At 29.3% G+C, this 23,955-nt stretch overlaps 1 protein-coding gene and 2 long non-coding RNA genes across 13 annotated transcripts; 1 reads left to right on the top strand and 2 right to left on the bottom strand.

Moving 5' to 3' along the window:
- Positions 1-409: 409 nt before the first annotated feature.
- On the bottom strand, positions 410-15,898 carry LOC149889080 (uncharacterized). 2 transcript variants are annotated; one of them, XM_090089302.1, is made up of 5 exons: positions 15,015-15,898; positions 5,402-10,212; positions 3,665-3,892; positions 3,274-3,404; positions 410-797 (listed from the first exon to the last, which is right to left on the bottom strand). In XM_090089302.1, exons 1-5 carry the CDS (start codon positions 15,044-15,046, stop codon positions 672-674), a joined length of 5,328 nt encoding a protein of 1,775 aa, XP_089945428.1. In that variant the 5' UTR covers positions 15,047-15,898; the 3' UTR covers positions 410-671. The 2 variants fall into 2 exon arrangements, with proteins under 2 accessions (XP_089945428.1, XP_089945429.1); XM_090089303.1 differs by lacking the exons at positions 410-797; positions 3,274-3,404; positions 3,665-3,892 and adding exons at positions 4,877-4,898; positions 5,119-5,158.
- LOC149889081 (uncharacterized) lies at positions 3,766-12,651 on the top strand. 6 transcript variants are annotated; one of them, XR_016453025.1, is made up of 4 exons: positions 3,766-3,899; positions 4,698-4,843; positions 11,696-11,728; positions 11,846-12,651. It is a non-coding gene; the product is annotated as an uncharacterized LOC149889081 (long non-coding RNA). The 6 variants fall into 6 exon arrangements; XR_016453024.1 differs by having other exon boundaries at positions 11,696-11,944; positions 12,253-12,651; XR_016453026.1 differs by having other exon boundaries at positions 4,698-4,847.
- Positions 15,899-16,945: 1,047 nt separating the features above from the next.
- Positions 16,946-22,052, bottom strand: LOC149889079 (uncharacterized). 5 transcript variants are annotated; one of them, XR_016452495.1, is made up of 5 exons: positions 21,408-21,819; positions 20,336-20,512; positions 19,996-20,155; positions 19,492-19,650; positions 16,946-17,219 (listed from the first exon to the last, which is right to left on the bottom strand). It is a non-coding gene; the product is annotated as an uncharacterized LOC149889079 (long non-coding RNA). The 5 variants fall into 5 exon arrangements; XR_016452497.1 differs by lacking the exons at positions 16,946-17,219; positions 21,408-21,819 and adding an exon at positions 21,917-22,052 and having other exon boundaries at positions 19,315-19,650; XR_016452496.1 differs by lacking the exon at positions 16,946-17,219 and having other exon boundaries at positions 19,315-19,650; positions 19,996-20,107; positions 21,408-21,824.
- Positions 22,053-23,955: the final 1,903 nt, after the last annotated feature.

Genomic DNA, 23,955 nt, shown 5'->3' with positions numbered 1-23,955 from the left:
TATATATATATATATATATATATATATATATATATATATATATATATATATATATATATATATATATATATATATATATATATATATATATATATGAGAGAGAGAGAGAGAGAGAGTTTGTATGTAATAGCAAAATTTTTATCCACTTTAAACCAGTAATCTTAAGTAAGTATAAAACTAATTTCAATATTGCGATGTCACTTACTTTTTTTGCTCAAATAGGTCTCTAAGAATCGGCCTCTAAAATGTACCACATGCAGTCGGGTAATTTTGTAGGTCATGAATATGTCTATATACACGAATTTTATATTCTCATAACAAAAGCAAAATAATTTCTTTTCAATTTTAACTGAAAAGAATAACAGACGAGTTTTTTTGTTTTTTTGAAATGAAATTTAGATACCTAAACTGTATTTTGAAAATATATTTTTTTCCTTAATAATATGAACTTAAAACGAATAAAATTACAATAGTGAAAGTTACAATAATAAATGTCTACAAATAGAAATTATTAATAAGTTTCTTTTCATGTCACACAATATATAACAAAATTGTATTGAAAATTGTTTGACTGAAACAAAATAACAAAGCCAACATCCTCCCACAAACCACCATTTAACACAAAAAATCAACAAAACCCAGCAATATCTGCAACGATAGTCTAAAACTGACTAAATGAAGGTGTAAACCATGATACTACGTTCTTTTCCAACAGGTCCGTGGCAGTCCGCCGATTTCGTCAGGTCAACTTTGGAACGGTCATACCAGCATTCACCATAAAATGCAATTCCAAAGGTCTAAAATAACCAAAAGGTAGTTGATCATTACGCGATCATTAAAACTTTAGGTTTTAAATTAGATTTTAAAATCATTATTTAAAAGTATTGACTTCCAGTGGAAAACCATCAGCTTCATGTCAAACGTTCATCAGATTTAGAAGAGAGCGTGAACTCCAATCCTGAAAATTGATTCCGGAAAGCGAATTCTAATCAATCTTCAGATACAAAAGGATTAAAAGCAACCAAAAGGCAAACCTCAACAAAGATTTGTCTATGAAAAATAGCCGGAAAAAAAAAAGACATTTAATGCACAGGTTCTCATCCTTCTTGCTATAGCTATTTGTGATGAGTAAAAAAAACACTAGAACTGAGGAATATTGACAGTTTCTCATCACGCAGAAAAATAATGTTTCATACATTGTGCACATTTTTTTGTTTGTGCAGAGACGATGGAGCATCCTCATAATGTCAATGCAAACACTTTTTCAAGATGCTCTGTTTGCGTTTCATGAAGGAGATTGGAAATGATAAAAAGTTCTCGTTAACGCCCCCCACCCCACCCCTTGTAGGTAGACATGAAAATATAAAGTAAAAAATGAATAATTAAGTTAACTGCTGGTACCATTGATCTTCATCAATCTGATGGAAAAGAGAGGTCTCAAATGTTTTTTAAGGAAAATATACTGCAGAGTTTGGCAGCAATTCTTTTTTTGAAGAACCTAAACAAGCAGCATCAGCAAATAAGGTTGTTAATAATCCTGCAAAGAGGGTAACCGTTCTAATGTTCAACACAAGTTCTACTTCAAAAAGAAAGAAGAAAAGAAATATATTCTACTGAATCAAAAAACCAACTGAGACAAGAGCATCTCTAAAGAAAGACCTAATTGTTCTTTTCAAAGAACATTCTTTTTAATGCATTTTACTTACCCTCGTTTGAATAGAATTTAGAGAAGTCAATCCAAGAACCAACTCAGAAGCCTTTAAACTTAACCCTGAGTAGTCTGTTATACCTGTGATGCCCCTCCTTCAAAAGTAGACATTTTCGTTGAGGGTATAGTATTTCCTAAAACATTTCTTTAAGAATTATCCCTGACGTAGCTCTTTATAACTTAGCTACTTCTAATTGGAATTTAATAGACTACCCTTAATTAGATACAATTATAAGGCGTGCTTGAAATAATCCAATTAGTAAAAATGCTACAAACCACAAAGAGAATGTTAAAGCAACAGCTGAGCAATTACAATCACATGTCATCTTATTATACTGAAAAGTTTTTAGAAAAAATAAATTACTGAAAGAGCAAAAAACAAACGAGAGCTATTCAAAGAGCTCATCTTAATCTTAAAAGCGAGTTGAATTTTTTTTTAAAAATACTATATAAATAGAATCTTCAATGGGAATTACACCCAAAGCTCACATTAAAACACCAGATAGATTTCAAAGAGCCAGGTGGAGGGTCATATATGTCATGAAAATTGGAACATTGCAAAGTAATTTTAAACTAGTAAAGAGAGAGAGAAGAAAGAGGTCATTAAGGCATTTGCATTTCTCCGCCATATATATATTTGTATGAGCTTGCAGCTACTTCTACATCTTTGTTTAGGCATGGTCTGCAACTTTTGAACGGTATTGAAAATTACAAAAAGAATAAATGCAGCAGTCTCTGCACTACTTCTTAACTTGTTTCTTGGACATCTACATTTTTTGTAAGAAGAGCCAGTTGCATAAGCATTTTTTTGTCGAAGGAATCATACATGAAACCAAGCATACAGTTTTTAAGGCATTAGACGCTCCAGGAGATCAACTAAAAATCCTTTGAAGCGTTTGTTTAGACAAACTGACAATTTTAGAAAGTTGTTGTCAAAGAAAGCATTTGTAATACATATGAAGGTAGCAAAAAAGATTGAGTGAAGCATTTTTCGATTGACAAAAATAGTTAGCTCCATGCAACCAACAAAGAATTGAAATAGATTCTTTTATCCAACACCAACAACAATCTTAATTGAAAAAAATTCGACAAAAAAAAGACAATATAAACTTCTCTTCAAGATTTGGCGTGTATGTAGCTTTGAAAGACTGCCAAAGTTATCAATTTAAGAGTTTTGATTTATATAAGACATTCTTAGACATTTCTTGAACAAAGGTGATTTGTCTCATTACTTGAGGCAGGAATAGAAACCATTTACTAACGAAGTAGTATCATATAGCCAATTTAAAAAATTAGCTATATAATACTACTTCGGTAGCCATTTTAATCAATCAGTTTGAAAGTAAACTCAAAAAAAAATTAAAAATCATTATGTTACTGTTAAAATTAAAAATTTTCGTTAGAAAAATCATACATATAAAAAACTAATTCTATTTAGCTTTTATTGCGCCTTGAAAAATAGTCGAGAAATGGCTTACGTTGTATTTAAATTTAGGTGACAATATATGCATATACATATACATACATCATATATATATAAAGTTATAATCAAAAAGAAAGTTTACTTTAGATTTAGATTTGGAAACAAGGTAATTGCAAGTATCAACAGTTGCATTTAAGTTGCTCCAATCAATCAGTCTGCGTACGTTCAAATGCTGTATGAAAACAGGCCTAACAACGTTGTGTTCAAAACATCCTAAAAAAATATATCCGTTAAATAAGTTTACAAAACTTAAAAACAAGTAAAGCAGTTTAACTCAGATATTACATCATTTTAACCACACTTTCACATTTTGTGAGGAGGATTGAATCGCCATACGCTTGATGAAGCCTTGATTAAGCGAGATGATTCTTTGAAGAGGTGAGGGGGGGGGGGGGGGGGAAGAGGATTTTAGGAAATATTTTAAATAACCTCATCAAGAAACCTCAATGGGAATCAGAACTTATAGCTATTACCTAGTAACTTTATTCTTGCTAATGGAGGACAAGCAGTAGGTAACGTATCTGTTGGATGAAAGGTAGCTGGAGAATGAGTTGGTGCAGTTTTTGTGTTGGATGTTGAAGCTAGTGATATAGTGGTTGCTGAGGTGCTGGTTGAAGTGCTGGTTGAAGTGCTGGTTGAAGCAGTGGTTAAAGTAGTGGTTAAAGTAGTGGTTGAAGCTGTAGTTTTGTTAAAACAGAAATCTAAAAAGTAAACTTTAGTATGTTATTTTTGTTGCAGTTTTTATTGAAGTAATTGTTCTAATTTCAACTTTTTCTTTACTTATTGTCGTTTGTAATAAATTATTAGAAAGCCTAAAGTAAATAAAAACTTATACTTGGTGACAAATTAAAAATTTTCAAAAATAAAAAGGAACAAAAGTGTTTGTGTTCCATATATATTTCATCAATAGTCTTGATAAATTTTAATTTTTATCTGAAATTCTTCGAACAAATCTTAGTCAAAACTATTACAAAAATGAATTGAAAATTATACAATGAATAAAAGAAATAAATCTTGAGGTCAAAAAGTTTTCAATTAAATCAACAAATAAAGGTAATAATAGAAAATAATAAAATGAATGTTAGATTTATCTTTTTTCTTTTATAAAATTTATTTTACCTCATTTTAATTTATTTAGCTTATTTTAATTTTTCAGAAAGATAATCACCCTAAACATACATTTAAATTAAGCATGAATTTCCTTCTCAAGATCTTAAAAATCAAATATACTCGTTTTTGCATTAGACTCTTCTAAAAAGCACATTTTCAAATTTAGAAATATTAATAAGTTTATTTTGTTGTTATTTTATTCTAAGTTTACATAGGTAAATATTTAATCATTTAGTTAGAAATAAAATGAAAGTTGAGCTCCAAAAAGTTTCAAAGCTTGAAATTACCTTCCATATCTTTTTAAAAGAATTTTCAAAAATGAGAAAAATCTAAGTATTTATCTTCTGTTTTAAAGAATTTACAATTTATTTAATTTAATTTAATTTTTTTTAACAGCATCTGGACCATTCACAGATTAACAAATGACAAACCTTTGTTAATGGTGGAAACAGCGGAGACAACAATTGATACTAATTTGATGCAATCTGAAACAACTGTAGAAACTGAAACAACTTTATCATTGGTTGCAGTTGACAGTTGTGGTAGGTAATAATGATACTCATACTTATACATTTAAATTAAAACAAGGTTTATAGCCTAAAACATAATGGTTGAATGATTCAAAACTTATTTACCTTCATTTTTTACATCAGCTTTGATAAAAGTAATTTTTAATATAACATTTTAAAAATGTATTATTTGTTCCATATAATGATGATTGCTGAGAAGTTTGATTTACAAAAAAGATTGTGCAAATTTTTTGTAGTACATGTAGAGCAAGTTATTAGTAGTATTATAGTATAAGTATCATCATTACGTTATAGGTTTAGTATCATCATCATCATCATCATCATCATCTATATATATATATATATATATATATATATATATATATATATATATATATATATATATATATATATATATATATATATATATATATATATATATATATATATATATATATATATATATATATATATATATATATATATATATATATATATATATATATATATATATATATATATATATATATATATATATATATATATATATATATATATATATTATAGGTAAGTATAATCAACCATCATTACCTTTGATGTGTAAATTTTTTAATGAAATGTTCCTTTCTCCGGTAGCTTCATCAGAGCAAATACCAAAAATTTCCAACCTTTTGATAATTGTTGCAATACTGCAATCACATAATAGTGGGTTTCCATACAAATAAATAGCAGCTAATGATGAAGGCAATAACTTAAAATTGTTGAATGGAATAGTAGAAATGTTGTTGTAATTTAAACTAAGGAACTTTAATGAAGTTAATGAACTGAATGGCTTGAATGCATCATAATGAATAGTGGATATTTGGTTGGAAGATAAATCAAGGTTATGTAATGAAGTTAATGTCTTTAATGTGTCAGATTGAATAGTGGATATTTGGTTGTGTTTTAAATCAAGGCTTGTTAATGATGTTAATGGCTTGAATTCATTAGGTGGAATAATGGATATTTGGTTGGAAGATAAAGAAAGTTGTATTAATGAAATTAATGGCTTGAATGTCCCAGATTGAATAGTGGATATTTGGTTGTAAGATAAGGAAAGGTATGTTAATGAATTTAATGATTTAAATGCGTCAGAGGAAATATTGGATATTTGGTTGTAAGATAAATCAAGGTATGTTAATGAAGTTAATGATTTGAATGTGTCAGAGGAAATATTGGATATTTGGTTGGAAGCTAAAGTAAGTCGTGTTAATGAAGTTGATGGCTTAAATAAGTCAGATGGAATAATGGATATTTTGTTGGATGATAAATAAAACTGTCTTAATGAAGTAAGTTGCTTGAATGTGTCAGAGGAAATATTGGATATTTGGTTGTTATTTAAATCAAGGTATGTTAATGATGTTAATGGCTTGAATGTGTCAGGTAGAATAGTGGATATTTGGTTGGAAGATAAGGAAAGGTATGTTAATGAATTTAATGATTTGAATGCGTCAGAGGAAATGTTGGATATTTGGTTGGAAGCTAAAGTAAGTCGGGTTAATGAAGTTAATGGCTTGAATAAGTCAGATGGAATAATGGATATTTTGTTGGATGATAAATAAAACTCTCTTAATGAAGTAAGTTGCTGGAATGCATTAGAGGAAATATTGGATATTTGGTTGTTATTTAAATCAAGGTTGGTTAATGATGTTAATGGCTTGAATGTGTCAGGTAGAATAGTGGTTATTTGGTTGGAAGATAAGGAAAGGTATGTTAATGAATTTAATGATTTGAATGCGTCAGAGGAAATGTTGGATATTTGGTTGGAAGCTAAAGTAAGTCGTGTTAATGAAGTTAATGGCTTGAATAAGTCAGATGGAATAATGGATATTTTGTTGGATGATAAATAAAACTCTCTTAATGAAGTAAGTTGCTGGAATGCATTAGAGGAAATATTGGATATTTGGTTGTTATTTAAATCAAGGTTTGTTAATGATGTTAATGGCTTTAATGTGTCAGGTAGAATAGTGGATATTTGGTTGGAAGATAAGGAAAGGTATGTTAATAAATTTAATGATTTGAATGCGTCAGAGGAAATATTGGATATTTGGTTGGAAGCTAAAGTAAGTCGTGTTAATGAAGTTAATGGCTTGAATAAGTCAGATGGAATAATGGATATTTTGTTGGATGATAAATAAAACTGTCTTAATGAAGTAAGTTGCTTGAATGTGTCAGAGGAAATATTGGATATTTGGTTGTTATTTAAATCAAGGTTTGTTAATGATGTTAATAGCTTGAATGTGTCAGGTAGAATAGTGGTTATTTGGTTGGAAGATAAGGAAAGGTGTGTTAATGAATTTAATGATTTGAATGCGTCAGAGGAAATATTGGATATTTGGTTGTAAGATAAATCGAGGTATGTTAATGAAGTTAATGATTTGAATACGTCAGAGGATATATTAGATATTTGGTTGGAAGCTAAAGTAAGTTGTGTTAATGAAGTTAATGGCTTGAATAAGTCAGATGGAATAATGGATATTTTGTTGGATGATAAATAAAACTGTCTTAATGAAGTAAGTTGCTTGAATGTGTCAGAGGAAATATTGAATATTTGGTTGTTATTTAAATCAAGGTATGTTAATGATGTTAATGGCTTGAATGTGTCAGGTAGAATAGTGGATATTTGGTTGGAAGATAAGGAAAGGTATGTTAATGAATTTAATGATTTGAATGCGTCAGAGGAAATATTGGATATTTGGTTGTAAGATAAATCGAGGTATGTTAATGAAGTTAATGATTTGAATACGTCAGAGGATATATTAGATATTTGGTTGGAAGCTAAAGTAAGTTGTGTTAATGAAGTTAATGGCTTGAATAAGTCAGATGGAATAATGGATATTTTGTTGGATGATAAATAAAACTGTCTTAATGAAGTAAGTTGCTTGAATGTGTCAGAGGAAATATTGGATATTTGGTTGTTATTTAAATCAAGGTTTATTAATGATGTTAATGGCTTGAATGTGTCAGGTAGAATAGTGGTTATTTGGTTGGAAGATAAGGAAAGGTATGTTAATGAATTTAATGATTTGAATGCGTCAGAGGAAATATTGGATATTTGGTTGGAAGCTAAAGTAAGTCGTGTTAATGAAGTTAATGGCTTGAATAAGTCAGATGGAATAATGGATATTTTGTTGGATGATAAATAAAACTCTCTTAATGAGGAAAGTTGCTTGAATGTGTCAGAGGAAATATTGGATATTTGGTTGTTATTTAAATCAAGGTTTGTTAATGATGTTAATGGTTTGAATGTGTCAGGTAGAATAGTGGATATTTGGTTGGAAGATAAGGAAAGGTATTTTAATGAATTTAATGATTTGAATGCGTCAGAGGAAATATTGGATATTTGGTTGGAAGCTAAAGTAAGTCGTGTTAATGAAGTTAATGGCTTGAATAAGTCAGATGGAATAATGGATATTTTGTTGGATGATAAATAAAACTCTCTTAATGAGGAAAGTTGCTGGAATGCGTCAGAGGCAATATTGGATATTTGGTTGTTATTTAAATCAAGGTATGTTAATGATGTTAATGGCTTGAATGTGTCAGGTAGAATAGTGGATATTTGGTTGGAAGATAAGGAAAGGTATGTTAATGAATTTAATGATTTGAATGCGTCAGAGGAAATATTGGATATTTGGTTGGAAGCTAAAGTAAGTCGTGTTAATGAAGTTAATGGCTTGAATAAGTCAGATGGAATAATGGATATTTTGTTGGATGATAAATAAAACTGTCTTAATGAAGTAAGTTGCTTGAATGTGTCAGAGGAAATATTGGATATTTGGTTGTTATTTAAATCAAGGTTTATTAATGATGTTAATGGCTTGAATGTGTCAGGTAGAATAGTGGTTATTTGGTTGGAAGATAAGGAAAGGTATGTTAATGAATTTAATGATTTGAATGCGTCAGAGGAAATATTGGATATTTGGTTGGAAGCTAAAGTAAGTCGTGTTAATGAAGTTAATGGCTTGAATAAGTCAGATGGAATAATGGATATTTTGTTGGATGATAAATAAAACTCTCTTAATGAGGAAAGTTGCTGGAATGCGTCAGAGGCAATATTGGATATTTGGTTGTTATTTAAATCAAGGTTTGTTAATGATGTTAATGGCTTTAATGTGTCAGGTAGAATAGTGGATATTTGGTTGGAAGATAAGGAAAGGTATGTTAATGAATTTAATGATTTGAATGCGTCAGAGGAAATGTTGGATATTTGGTTGGAAGCTAAAGTAAGTCGTGTTAATGAAGTTAATGGCTTGAATAAGTCAGATGGAATAATGGATATTTTGTTGGATGATAAATAAAACTGTCTTAATGAAGTAAGTTGCTTGAATGTGTCAGAGGAAATATTGGATATTTGGTTGTTATTTAAATCAAGGTTTATTAATGATGTTAATGGCTTGAATGTGTCAGGTAGAATAGTGGTTATTTGGTTGGAAGATAAGGAAAGGTATGTTAATGAATTTAATGATTTGAATGCGTCAGAGGAAATATTGGATATTTGGTTGGAAGCTAAAGTAAGTCGTGTTAATGAAGTTAATGGCTTGAATAAGTCAGATGGAATAATGGATATTTTGTTGGATGATAAATAAAACTCTCTTAATGAGGAAAGTTGCTGGAATGCGTCAGAGGCAATATTGGATATTTGGTTGTTATTTAAATCAAGGTTTGTTAATGATGTTAATGGCTTTAATGTGTCAGGTAGAATAGTGGATATTTGGTTGGAAGATAAGGAAAGGTATGTTAATGAATTTAATGATTTGAATGCGTCAGAGGAAATATTGGATATTTGGTTGTAAGATAAATCGAGGTATGTTAATGAAGTTAATGATTTGAATACGTCAGAGGATATATTAGATATTTGGTTGGAAGCTAAAGTAAGTTGTGTTAATGAAGTTAATGGCTTGAATAAGTCAGATGGAATAATGGATATTTTGTTGGATGATAAATAAAACTGTCTTAATGAAGTAAGTTGCTTAAATGCGTTAGAGGAAATATTGGATATTTGGTTGTTATTTAAATTAAGGTTTCTTAATGAATTTAATGATTTGAATGCATCAGGTGGAATAGTGGATATTTGGTTGGAAGATAAATCAAGGTCGGTCAATGAAGTTAATTTTTTTAATCCATCAGATGTAATTGTCGATATCTTGTTGTCCCTCAAAACAAGTCTTCTTAATGAAGTTAACGACTGGAATGCGTCTGAAGGAAAGTTTGATACTTTATTTCCGATTAAATATAGCTCTGTTGTGGTAGATGCAATTTCACTCGGTACATATGTCAAGCCAAGATTTTGACAATATACTATCGTAGAATAGCATGTGCATGGTGGTGGGCATCTTGATGCGCATAACATTGTCAATTGAAATCTAAGGAAAGTGCAGATTCTTGAATTTTGTTTAAAAAGTTTCATTAGATTAATTCTGGAGCAAATTTATGTGTTTCATTGCACTGTGAAAAAGATTACGTTTTCAAAAGGACTAGCTTTTATTTTATACCTTTTTATTTATTTGAGTCGTAGAAATGATAATTCATTTATTATTTTATCGCTTTAAAATTTTTAAAATAGTTATAGAAATTTGTTTAAGTCATAGAATTAATTTTGAGAAGATTAAAAAAGTTAGTTCCCCTGAAGCCCCAGCATTTTAATATTATTGTACAGGGTGACCAGAAAGTTCTGTCAGTACTTCACAATCAATTTATTTTCAATGTAATATACATAAACTACTGAAATTACAGTAACAGATCGAGTAACATATGTAGTGTAAGTGTACCAAGAATTATTCAAATCGGTCTCCTATTTGGTCTACTTTCGATGATAATCGATGATGCCATGATTGTATGGCGGCACAAATTGTTTTCATAGGAAAGTTTTCCCATTTGCGGATCATCATTCATTTCATGGAGGCCAAGTTGTGATGTTGTTTAGCATTGACCTTGGACCTCAAAATACCCCACATGCAAAAATCAAGTGGATTCAGGTTGGGAGAGGACGAAGGCCACTCATTCATCATAGGAAAAATTTCCTATGGAAACAATTTGTGTCGCCATACAATCATGGCGTTATCGATTATCATTGACAGTGGACCAAAAAGGAAACCAATCTGAATAATTCTTGGTATACTTACACTACATATGTTACTTGATCTGTTACTGTAATTTCAGTAGTTTATGTATATTACATTAAAAATAAATTGATTATGAAGTACTGACAGAACTTTCCGGTCACCCTGTAAACCCAAGGTGAATTAATGCACTAAGGTTCCTCCATTCTCTTCCCAAGTAGCAGTGCTTGTATGGGCCAGTGCCAGCTACGCCAGTTCTGGCAATCCATTTACAGGACATTAGAGTTCTATGAATGGCATGCTAAAGCCGATATGAACCATTGTTGTACCGTAAAAGATTCACCAGAGCTGGTTGACCAGATAGCAACTGCCATGTGGTCCTTTTGCGGCATCCCAGTCCTGGGTATCCAATAACGGGCTGATATATATACACAGATGGCATGCCAGAGCTGGTTAGCCACAACTGGACCATTGCTCTAAAACATAACTGAATAGCGTATACGGCAATTTTTTTGAAGCCTGTTTTGGACTCTCAAGATGGCGACAGAGGAAACAAACGCTTATGTGAAAATTATGAAACTGATTATAATGAAGTTTTATATCTTGAGTTCAAATATTGATAAATTTTTAAGTTTCAAATAAAAAATCTGTTTTTTTGTTTAACATAACATTTTTTTTGCAAATATATTTACTTAAATTTCAAATATAAATGCATATTTTTTGGTTAACAAAACATATTCTTACAATAATTTGTTGTATGTTATCTTTTCTGTTTTTTATTTTTTAGAATAAATATGATGAAATAAGGTACAAGTTCTCAGTAAGACAAATTATAATTTTTTATTTTTTGTTTGTTTAAATTTATTTCGTTAAATAGTAGTGAAGAAAAAGTATCTAAGTTTTAAATTTAGACCAAAGAAACCTAATTATTATGTAGGTCTAAAATGATAATTGCTAACCAACTTACAACTGTTGGGAGCTGCCAACATAGTAATTTGATATATGCTTGTGCAGAAATCTTAAATTTCAAATAATAGTAAGTATAACAGTATATAATATTAATAAAAAAGTATAGTAGATGATTTAAATATATCTTTATTCAAAAATTTATTATATAATACATTATGAAAAAGGTTTTTAAGGTGTTTTTACATGTATTTATATGTTAAACTAGAAGGGATTATTCCTAAACTTTAAGGGATAATTATTAACATTTAGATATGTAAACTCATATGTATTATACATTTTTTGATAACATACATAATGTATATTTTATTCTTAGTATTGTGTTTAGTAATAAGTAATGTGTTGTATTCAACTACAAAGGATGATGTATATTCACAGGAGCATTAAGAATAAATAGTCCAACTAAAGATGCATCTGAAAGTGATATCCAAAAAGCCGCTGTTCACTATTTCGCAGGAGCTACTGATCATAAAAAATCAGTAAATCAAACGGTGGCAGAAAACAAAGAGCCATAAGAAAGTCTGCTGAGATAAATAGCTTTAAACATTTTTAAATACCAATCGTTGGTAGTATGGTTGCTATAATTGCAACCTGGCATAAATTATGAACACGAATTGATTTTACATTTTAGTTCTAAATGTTTCTTAAAGGGATTTTGATGATGACACAAATAATTTATCAATAATTATAAGAAAAATTTTAAAATAGGTTGCCCCTTATAAAATATTTCTGAAGAAATTTAAATGTATATAAATCAAATCTTTTTGCTATTTTTATATAATAATTTATATTATATATTATAGTTGTATCATAATTTATATCATATATTAATAATTTTCATTATATATAATATAATAATTAAGTCAAAAATAGTTAATTTTTAGTAACGAATTCTTCTCTATAAGATTTAAAAATAGCATTTGTTCGTTGGATTTGGTTTTATTTTGATGAAGCAATTTATATTTATTTTGTTTTAAATTTACAAATCGAAAAGAGTGATTTAACTTAATGGTATTTTCTCTATTCCATTAATAAGGAACATTAAAATGAAGGTTTTAATAATTTAATTAAAATAAATTAGAAATCCAAAACTTTGTTTTCATATTTGAGTAATATGTACATGCAATATAAAACTGATGAAGAGGAACGTTATGATAATAGCGATTTACTGTTTTCGGCCCGTCACCGATTCGGCTCTGGTGAATCTATGGGCTTGCATAGGACCTTTAAGCATTTGCCAGAGGTGGCCCGTTGAAACCCCAGAGCCTGCAATGGCTAGCCAGCCCTGGATCATAATTAAGCCAATGTGCATGGCGGCACTCCGCCAGGCCCGGTCATGTTCCGCAGCCAGAACCGGAATGTTGTCGGGCCATATAAACGTTGCTAATTGGGTTTTCTTTTGAAAAACTAAAATGGTATCAAACGACAATAGTTCTGCTTAAAAATTCGCGAGAAACGATGAGTCATTTTTACTTTTAATTATTTTTGGATTTTACTTAGTAAATGAGACAAGTGGATTCACCTTAACATTGTAAAATTAAAAGGCATCTAACAAACCAGTTTATTTGTAATCAGGAACAGCGTAATTATAAAACTTTCCTGAAAACACTTCTTGAAACAATTCCTGTCATGAGCCGCTTTATGATTAAGGGTTTAACTTTTGTATTTAAGAGCTTTACTGTTGAAAATATCAAAATCGAAAAGATTTAAATGTTAAATAGAAAAAAACAATAAACAAAAATTCAAAGAAAGTTTGTTGAATGAAAAGCCAAGCACAGTTCTACATTGTTGATATACATTTAATTTAGAAATATATTCATTGTAATATATCGTTTCCCAGAAAATAATGAAAAAACAAACTGAAAATTTCCAGAAAACCTTGTTTGTCTTGGTTACACTTTGGCTCTTGACTACGAGTGGGGCCCTGGGTATTACAGACTCCCATTCCCCTTCCTTGCTACGCCACTATGTAAATTTCCATTAATAGAGCTTTCAGAATTTTCATGTTTTATTGAAGCAATTATGTTTAATTAAAGCAATTGCTACAATTACTAAATTCACAGTTAAGCGAAGTAATTTTTAACTAACTTTGATACCAGATAATCGCAGTACTAACTTCAACTGCTACTAATTGCAAATTGCGATTACTTTGATTTAGGAAAAAAAGATGTAGTAAATTTAAGGAACCGAAAACACAACAAACAAAAACGTAACTGTTGCTTCAAGTAAAACCATAAAAGAAGAAAGTATTCGTTCAGTTTGAAACGTATGACTTTTTGCTGAGTTGGTATCATATCTAGTTTTTTATTCTTATATAGTTATTTATAGTATTTTATTCATATATAGTTATTTATATCTCGTTTTTTAGTCACGAATTTGATTTCCCGTGAAAAGCACAAATATAAAAAAGTAGCGCTCAGAAAAAAAGACTTATAGATGGTCGTTTTTGATGAAACTCGAAAAAGTTCACGGTGTTCAAAGAGAACATTTTAAATTGTGAACATTTTTTACTTCTTAAAGTTGAGTAGAAATCACAAAACTCTATGCTGTCTTATTTATGGGAAGACCCAAATCTATTTGTAAATAAACTTTCAAATATCATCAAATTGTTTGAATTTGAAACAAAAAAAGTGCGAAATTCATATTTCGAACAAGCGATAATGATAGACAACACGATACTGAAGAAGTGGTTTTAAAATGAGAAGAATGATAATACACCTTCAACAACTAGTGCAAAAAATTTGAAAAACCAAAAAACGAAACCAAAAATAAACCTAAATAATTGAATTTCGGTGTCAAAACGCTACAATGTTTTAAAAAATAATGAAGTTGACAATGTAAAATATCTAAAAGTTTTTTTTATTTAGATTTTATTAGTAATTATAAGGAAAAGTTCTAGACTCAGAAACATGAAAAATGCATTAAAGAAAAAAGACCTGAGTACCAGGATCATCAAATCAAAATGTTTTATTTTCTTTGTAACTTTAAAAGAAATTCGAAACACACAATATCTTTTTTAAACATACTTCACACTGATTTTTATAGTTTTATACATTATATTGAGATATATTGGTTTTAATGTTGGTTGCTTTAAGATAAGTTATTTAGACATTGTAATGTAAATCTAAAGTTTAACTTACGTCACGAAGCTGAAGATGTAAAGAAACTTCATCTTTAGATCCAAAGTGAACTTTGTCAACCAAGTTGAATGATATATGTATTTAAATATATATTCGACACGTTTGCAATTGAGTAATACACGGTATTTGTTGCATTCTATTCATCTGATTAAACACAGCAAACTTCTTGGGTATGCTGTGTTTTTGTTAAGAAGACTGAACTAACATTAGAAAACAAAATAGAGTAAAATTTAAGTGTTAAGAGACTTTGAAGACAAAAGAATGATAGCAGCAATATTTCAACCATATTCTTAGAATTAACAACTTTATGTTTTCCTAAATGATTTTTGTTGTGCTCAAATTTCTTTTCTCTTCTTGATCTGGCAGCTGATGGAGACGTTCTCTATCTAACGTTCTTTAATCAAGATAGTAGCGTTATATTTTTAACCCAAGCTGCATGCTCATAAGAAGCGAAATCAAGTTTAATCTCCTAAAAATTTGCTCTTAAAGAAAACCCTTTAGAGATTAAATAACTCGTTTTGATGCGGTTTGATCCTGGAGAGATATTCATACTTAACGAGAAACTAACTTTACCCCACTAAACTTCAAAAAATTTCAGAGGAGATAAAGTTTTTTCAGAATTTTATAATTTCTAAGAAATTCAGAAAACAAGACTTAAAAGTCAACAGAAAGAAACCAACATTACCAACAGAACTCGCACGAAAAAGAAACTAATTCTAGAGATACTCTAGCACACAGAATGTGACGCCATGTTTTCCATGATAGACACTAGATCCTTTTTTCACTTTCTTTTGACTTATGAAATGTTCCAAGCATCATCAACTGATATAAAGTGTTGCCCATCAATTTTGTCAATTACAACGCTGGCCGAATCCGTATTAAATATTTCGCTAAGAAAACTTAATTTAATCTTTTTATTATGAATGTTTTCCGGACAAAAATATTTGAAATTTAAACGTGTTGCCAACAATTGGCGCAGTATGTTGTTTATACTTGGTTGTGTCAGACTTTTTTTCTTTCAGATTTAAAACTTTGTATTCTAAAAACTTGCAAAAGTACATAAGTTCACTAAAAAAATGTTTTAACTACAAATCTGAAAAGTTTGAGCTGCTGGGAATTGTGATTTAGCATTCACCCTTATCCCCGACTCAAATTTCTAAATAAAACAGTTCGTTTTTCCTTATGAATTGCATGAAGTTTAGTACAAAATAGTTGAAAATAAAAAACAAGTCTCAAATCAACAAGGTCTCGTTGTTTTATTGTTTACTTTTTTTTTATTGTTCTCAAGTGTTTTACCAGCGGCAAGCGAAATGTTTAAAAATTTAAAACCTTAAGCAAACTCTCAACACTTTTGTTTGATATTGTTGTAGGGGGTGGGAGAGAGACAAGCTTTACTTAGATAATTACACTTATTTATATACTAGAATATCTTGCATACGTCGAAGATTGATTCATGCGACAAAGCCTTATCATTAAAAAGAATTACGCTCGAGGCTAAGTAACATTAACAGCTTCAATTTCACTTTAAATTGCTTCTCTCTCGGTTGAATAATCTCCTCCCCACCTTTACAAATTTGTTTTCCACCTTTATCCTCTAAAATTTGCAATCAAAGTGGTTACATTCCCTTCGTCCACCAATGTTGGAGTAATGTAATGCTCTATTTTAAAGGCTACGCAATTAAATCAGTGGTGTGACTCATTTACATTTCAATCAACATTTAGTACCCATAAAAGTCATTAGTAATTAAAATAAAAGATTTTAATACAAGAACAGTGTCTTAAAATAATTGTAAGCTTAGAGTATGTTACTACACACTCTTCTCTTATTGGACAACAGTGAAACACATCTTTATTCATGGCTAACATATATTACATAATATTACATAATGCATGAAATTCTTTTTTTACTATTTAAATTTCAGGTAAAATTGAAATAGTTTACTCACGCGATACAAAATGATTTTCAAAAGGAAATGCATTATTACACTTATTCAATATTTGTAGAAGAAAAAAAAATTAACACAGAACTATGTTCATATAAATATTAGTAAGATTAAAGAAATGCATAAATACAAGTGTTCTAGAAAAATACAAAGGCAAAAACCTTAAACATTTACTTCATTAATATTCAAACAACGTTTTTTGACAGTAAGAAAAAGCTGAAACTTGCTTTATTTCAAAAACGGACAGAACTTTTCGGTAGATCTAAAATATAACCAAATTAATTTAAAACACATTTAAAAAAAAAATAATAACACTAACATTTTTAAATATTTTTTTAAAAATTCAAAAATAAAATAACAAACAACAACAATACAAAGAATTTAAAATTTTAACAAACGCAAACAATAAAAACGATTAACAACAATAGCAAGTAGTAGAAGGAATTTAACAATATTAACAAAAAAACTTAACAATAAAACAAAGATAATATACAAAAACATAAATAATTTAAAAGTCGTGAAATATAATTAAAAAAGTAGATGAGAGCAACAATCTAAAAAAAACCCTGCCAACACAAGTGGATTTTAGAACTTTGAATCTTATAATCACTTAGGGGAATGTTATAGATCAAAATCTCACATAGCATTTAAAAAACTGTATTGTTTAGGCCTTAATTTTGGCACAGAGGAAGGGATGGAGAGCAAGAGGATAATCTTGATGAGAGGAATTATTGATTTGAAAACAGCATCTTGATGCTTGAAAAACAAAATAAAAAAGCAACAGCTGCATAGTTAAAAAATAATTGAACACTCATAAATAAAGTAAAAAATGTAAAAATAAAAACAAAAATAATAAACAAAAACAATAAAAACCAATAAAAAAATTTCAAAATATATTGAAAATAATAAACAATGACAATAATGAATTGAAATAAAATTAAATATATAAAGAATTTTCAACATTAAAAATAATAAATAATAATACAAAACTTACAAATACCAAAATATTAACAAATAATAGCAATAATGTAGTTTATAAAAGACTGAAAAATTAAAAGCATAAATAAAAACAACAGTAGCACAAATAATTTAAATACTATAACAAAAGCAATAGACACTAAATATAATAATTAATAACAACAATAACAAGTATTAAACACAACTTAATAATATAACCAAGTTAATTTCAAAATATAATAAAAATGATAAACAAAAACAATTATAATTAAACTTAAAAAAACAAGAAAAAATATAAAAAAACACTAATAATACAACGAATTTAATTATAACGAAGGCAATAAAAGTAAAAATAATAAACTTGTCTGCAACAAAAATATTCCCAGAGGTATCTAACATCGTTCTAAATGAATTTTGCCTTCTGAATCCATATCAAGCATTCTATTATTCAATCAGGTCTAGTTTTTGTGGCTTTAATGCGCTGGTGTTAGGGCTTAACAGACTGTTTGCCACTTAGTGTTCTGTACAAAAACTGTGAATTTTCTTCGAATGAAAATTGTGTTAAAATTATGGAAACAGGGGTCGGCTATACTAAAAATATGTAAATCAAGTATGTGAAACTTTTTTTCAGGTATCAAAAAGAAAAAGAACAAGCACATTGTTGTCCATCCTGATAGTCCTTCTGCCACTAAACTTCACATCCTTTTACACCTGAAAAAACTGGCCAAGAAGAGGATATGAAAGTTATAGAAGGGGAGGACACTGACACATCTGTGAGATATGAACCTTTGAATAGCATGACTTTGCCAAGACCACTCATTCAAAGTTAGCTAGAGAAATTGATCAGAGATCTTGGTCTTTCTAAAAAGAATGCACAACATCTTGCTTCCTGATTTAGTCAGAGCAACCTCCTCTCTAAAGAAACTACATATTTTTGTTAAGAAATGGAGAAGAAAAGTTCGATTCAAAAAAAGTGATTCTTCTAGCTCTTTGGTATATGGCAATAATGTAAAAGGCTTAATTGAAATACTTGGCATTCCATACCAACAAAGCAAATGAAGGATCTTTAGTGATTCTTCTAGCACAAGCTTAGCGGCAGTACTCTTAGATATTGGCAATGATAAGGCATCTGTACCTTTTGGTCATTTGATTCAGTTAACAGAAAGCTACAAGAATATGAAAGTATTGGTTAATGCAATAAAGTACTCCATCCACAACTTGCTAATATATTATGTCCTCTTTTGGATTAAGAAGCTCAATTTTTTTTGGGATTACCTAAGAAATCCGAAGAAACAGAATTTATTTTTCAAAAGCAGGCCAGTATAATGAATTAAAAAAAGAAGGGAAAATAAGTAGTTAAAATGATAATTAATGAAATATATTAATAACAAAATATGTTAAATAATAAAATGTATTAAACAAAAAAATATATTGAATTAAAAAACAACAAAAATTTAAAAAAACTAAAAATTTACAAATAATTCAGTTCTTCATTTCTCTGGCAAAAAGTTTACAGATTATAAATTGCATTAGCTATCATTAAAGTTGATTCTCAGTCTAAAATAAAGCATATGTACCAATTACAACTCTCCATTACCCAGACATTTCTTATATAACTTTCTCCCACTGCCTTTCGTATTCATTTTATATTGAAGCTGTACAGAAAACACGTTTTTGGTTATTGTTGAGGTTGCATCATCGCTATCTACCTTCCCAACTTGAGATGGAAAAAATACCTGCATAGAAAAAGCCATAGCAAACTAGTATTTATCTTTAAAAGTTTTTTAGCTATTTGTTAAAAAAAAATTCAATTTGATAACTCATTCAAAACACAACATCCATGAAATTACCAAATTTTTTGGAAATTCAAATTGACTTCTTCTCAATACTTGAAAAGAATTAAGTAGAAAACACCTACACATATTTCTTTCCTAACAAAATAAATTATATTGAAAACAAACTGTTTTATTCAAGAGCTGTATGCAAGAGGTTAAGGTGGTCTTGAACATTGGATAAATAACACATCACCACAGTTTAACACATCATACATAGTTGAATGTGATAAAATTGAGTTAAGTTACCTGTTGGCCACAGAGGGTCTTGACTGAGAGTGTGATGGTTCTCTAAAACTTTGTCATGATTGAGTGGTTTTTGAAGATGACGCAGTAAAAGAAGATGGAGGAGCTAGAAAAGCTGTAAAGTTGATTTTGTGAGGAGCAGAAGACAGTATAAATGAAATGTCTAAAAACCACAATCATCTTTAGAAAAATACCAATCTGATAGTTTACACACTTTGATATCATCTTTAACAAAAGCATTTTTTTTTTTTTTTCAAGTAAGATATCTTACTTAGACATAAACAAAAAAATAGCAACTTAAAAAACAACAATTGTTGAGACTGTGAATGTTTAAAAAACCTACCATTTTTATATTTCTTTCTTATCATTCTAAACTGTTTCTATTGAGAACTTGGTGTAGAATCATATCTGTTTGTATAAATCTAAATCTTTTGGCCAATACAAATCTTTTTTCAGTGGTGATCCATTTTTAAAAAACCTCATTTACTTCCACTTTGTTCATCTACCTTAGCTAATCAACCTAATAAAGAAAAAGCCTAATAAATTAAAATGAGAAAAAGTCTAGTTAAAGAAAAATATATTAGGGTGATTACTATTATCACAAAAAACTGTTTTTTGTAACTGGGACGTATTACAAATTTTTTATAAAGTATTGATAAACTTAGAACGAAACTAAAATGATCAGAAAACTGTAATTATTAAAAACATGAAGTATTATTCAAATACTAAGACCAGCAGATAAAATTGAGAAAGTTCAGATTGCTTAGAAGGGTGATACTGTGGTAAAAAAAACAAATTGGTTTTGAAAAAGAAAACCACAGTCTAAGAATAAAGGAATAAAAAGAACAAGGTGCACAAAACCATTTACTTTTATTCAGAAGTAGAAAACTTAAAAATGGCTTTATGAAGTTTGAAGTTTTAAAAATATTTTGCAATTCAAACTGACGCTTTACAACTTGTGAGTTGGATTCCTTTAACTTGCCTCTTTAATTTATTTAATTTATGTGGAAAAAATTTCAAACAGGAAAACGGATAATTCATAAAGAGAGCAGGCTTGATTTTTACTATCTTCTAAGAGATGAACCAAACTGAGATGTTAAAAATCACAATGGTTTCACCATAAAACATGGCAGCATTTTCTTCAAAGCAGTGAAGCAAGTTCATAGCATAAGATAAGGATTCACCCCTCAACTCAGTATTAGTATTCAACAATATAGAAACAGAAACATGCAACAAATGAAGATGTTTATAGATGTCTCTATAAAGCACAGATTCAAATACAATAGGACCAGCATTAAGTAAAAACTGCCTGAATTTTGTTATTTTCAACCTGTCAAGTTCAGAACACGAACATAGCTAACAAGCAAAGTCTGACAGTAACTTGTCATTTAACGATAGTCAATTACAAACATTACCTATTAAAAAGTTTGACAGACTACATACTCTAGGACTCTGCTTTAGGAAAATCAAAAGTCATATTGTTGAACTGAAACAAACTAGATGCACTCAGTCTGAAGCAAAATCATAGATCAGAAAAGGTCAATTATCGTGACCATTTAAATAGAACAGCTGATCAAAAATTACATCACACTTTAAAAGATGTTAGAAACAGGTGAGCAGCATGCTCTCCAACAATCTCATAAGTTTCAGCTTTGAAGTGTGTCTGACTACTTGCTTCAAAAATCCTCTGGTTGTTGCATTACAAATAAAGACACAAAGACCAAAGTCTTCCTAGACAAATTTTCCCGCGTTTCACCAAAACTTTGAGTTTCAATGGTGAAAGCGATTTATTTTTCGAAAGCGATTCATTTTTAAGAACAAATTTTCGAAAGAAATAGAAAATTTGTTCTTTAAATGCGAAAAAAGTTGAAATTGGTTTGAAATTTTTAAGTAGTTCTTTATCATTCCAAAAAACTCTAAATACCTGAGGGTACAGGTTTGCCGAATTCAAAAATTCACTTCTTTTACTAAATAACACAATGAACTCAAGATTAAGAAATCAACTCAATGAAAGCAACAATTAAACAAAGAAACTTTTTAACCAGGACCGTGTGCATCACAAATTTTCAACATTCTATATTCTGAGAATGGATGGATTACTTTTTTCAATAAAGTTAAAAAAATGTTATGGGCGGAAATTTTTTTTATTTGTCGAAAATAGTCTTTAGAAAAAAAATTAAACTTTTATGCGCCTTCTGTTGCAAAAATGGTTTGGGAAGCTTATGGTAATGACGAGCTAATTTGCAAGCAGTATGGTCGTATATTTTAAATTACCAATGAAGTGTGTTTTCAGAAGCTTCGTTTTGAATTTGCATGGCTGTATAACCACCTCTAAAGATATATCCTAAACGCCCCGAGGTGGATTAATCGATCTAAACAAGGATGTGACACTTTCCCCATGCCTAAATTTTAATAATGATAAACTGATATCATATAATATTGTTTTGATATTATTACTAAAAATGAATTAAGTAACATAAAAAAAAAACATATTTAGTGGTGCGGCTAGGTTTATTACTACCTAAACACCCTAAAACGGATTACTTAATACAAAATAGAAAAAAATGCAAATTCAGTAAAATCAATTTCTGTTATTTGCACTGTTTGCATAAACTTTGCAAAACAATTTCCACAAACGAAACAAAAGCAAACAGATTTCTTACAACAGATTTCTAATTGATCAAAGGATTTAGTCCAATCAAATATACAGAAATATACAGAAATGAAATCACGTTTGTGTAATAATTCACAAACTTTCGAAAACTGTTTTTAAATCGAAAACGGAGGAGCGGGTGTTGCATTTGACAAAACTATATAGGAATCTATTCTGGTATTGAAAATTAGTACTGAAGTATTGAACTGGTTAGTAATTCACATTGTGAAAAGATTTTTATATTCTTATTTTTTTAGTATAAAATGTATTTTTTTTTTTTTTTTTTTTTCTGCGTTAAAGATTCATAACGCGCTTTGTAACGCGTCTGCGCGCGTTTGGCAAATTCTTTAGCGCTAAACACGTACCCGAGCGTTTGTGTATTTATGTAATAATATAATATTTTGGGTCAAGGAAGCTAAATTTTTTACTAAAAATAGTATTTAGAGTTTTAAAGTTTGCTAACGCGCGTTTTAACGCATACATAAGCGTTATACGGGTAATTAGTACATTTGAAAATAATTTTAAGTTCCTAATTTGAATTCCTTGACCCCAAAAACCCCTATTTTGATGGGTAGTATATGTCTAATGCACATATATTTAATAGTTGGGTAATTTTTGCCGCTTTTAACTTAATCTGGGTCACTGTGCGTTGCTTAGAAAAATGATTTCAGGAAGCACAAGACATAGGATATTTCATCCCCATTTTTCACAGAAAATAAATGAGGTCTTTTTAAATAATCCCCTACTTTTTCAAAAAGTATCGTTACTTATTCTATCTTTAAAAATAAAGTCTCATATCAAACTTGCTGGCGGGTTTTCCTTCTTTACCAGCACGTCTGAGTTCACCTTCAATATTCAAAGAATTACTTGCACACTTCGATACTATTTCATGGGCCTCGGTTACATCCTCTATGAATCTATCCTTGAAAATCTCAAGACTCCTGTTTGTTTTATTGATCATATCCAGCATAACTCCTTCTTTCTCACCAAAACGGCAAGTTTCTCAGAAACAATAATCAACAGCAACAATCTTTTTTAGTGGATTGCTTAGGTTTTTGTGCACTGCTTTACTTGTTTGTTTTGATGTTACAAAAGGTGGAATATTCTGCCTGTTGAGACATTTTTTGTAATAGATATATTTTAAGTAAAATTCTATTACTTATGAAAATTATTTGTCCATCCACGTGCGGATTTTGTTGTAAGATATATTTTTGATTTAAATGCTCTTACTTTGAAATCTTTGCTTTAGATGCATTTTAATCAATCTTGCTATTTCATTACACTTTAAGCTTCTCAAACATCAAATAGCA

The sequence above is a fragment of the Hydra viridissima genome, unplaced genomic scaffold (genome assembly GCF_058129835.1).
Source record: "Hydra viridissima isolate aposymbiotic clone 2 unplaced genomic scaffold, HvirCarnegie_v1 scaffold_5, whole genome shotgun sequence".
NCBI classification, from domain to species: Eukaryota; Metazoa; Cnidaria; class Hydrozoa; order Anthoathecata; family Hydridae; genus Hydra; species Hydra viridissima.
This window is presented reverse-complemented; position numbering and strand designations above follow the sequence as displayed.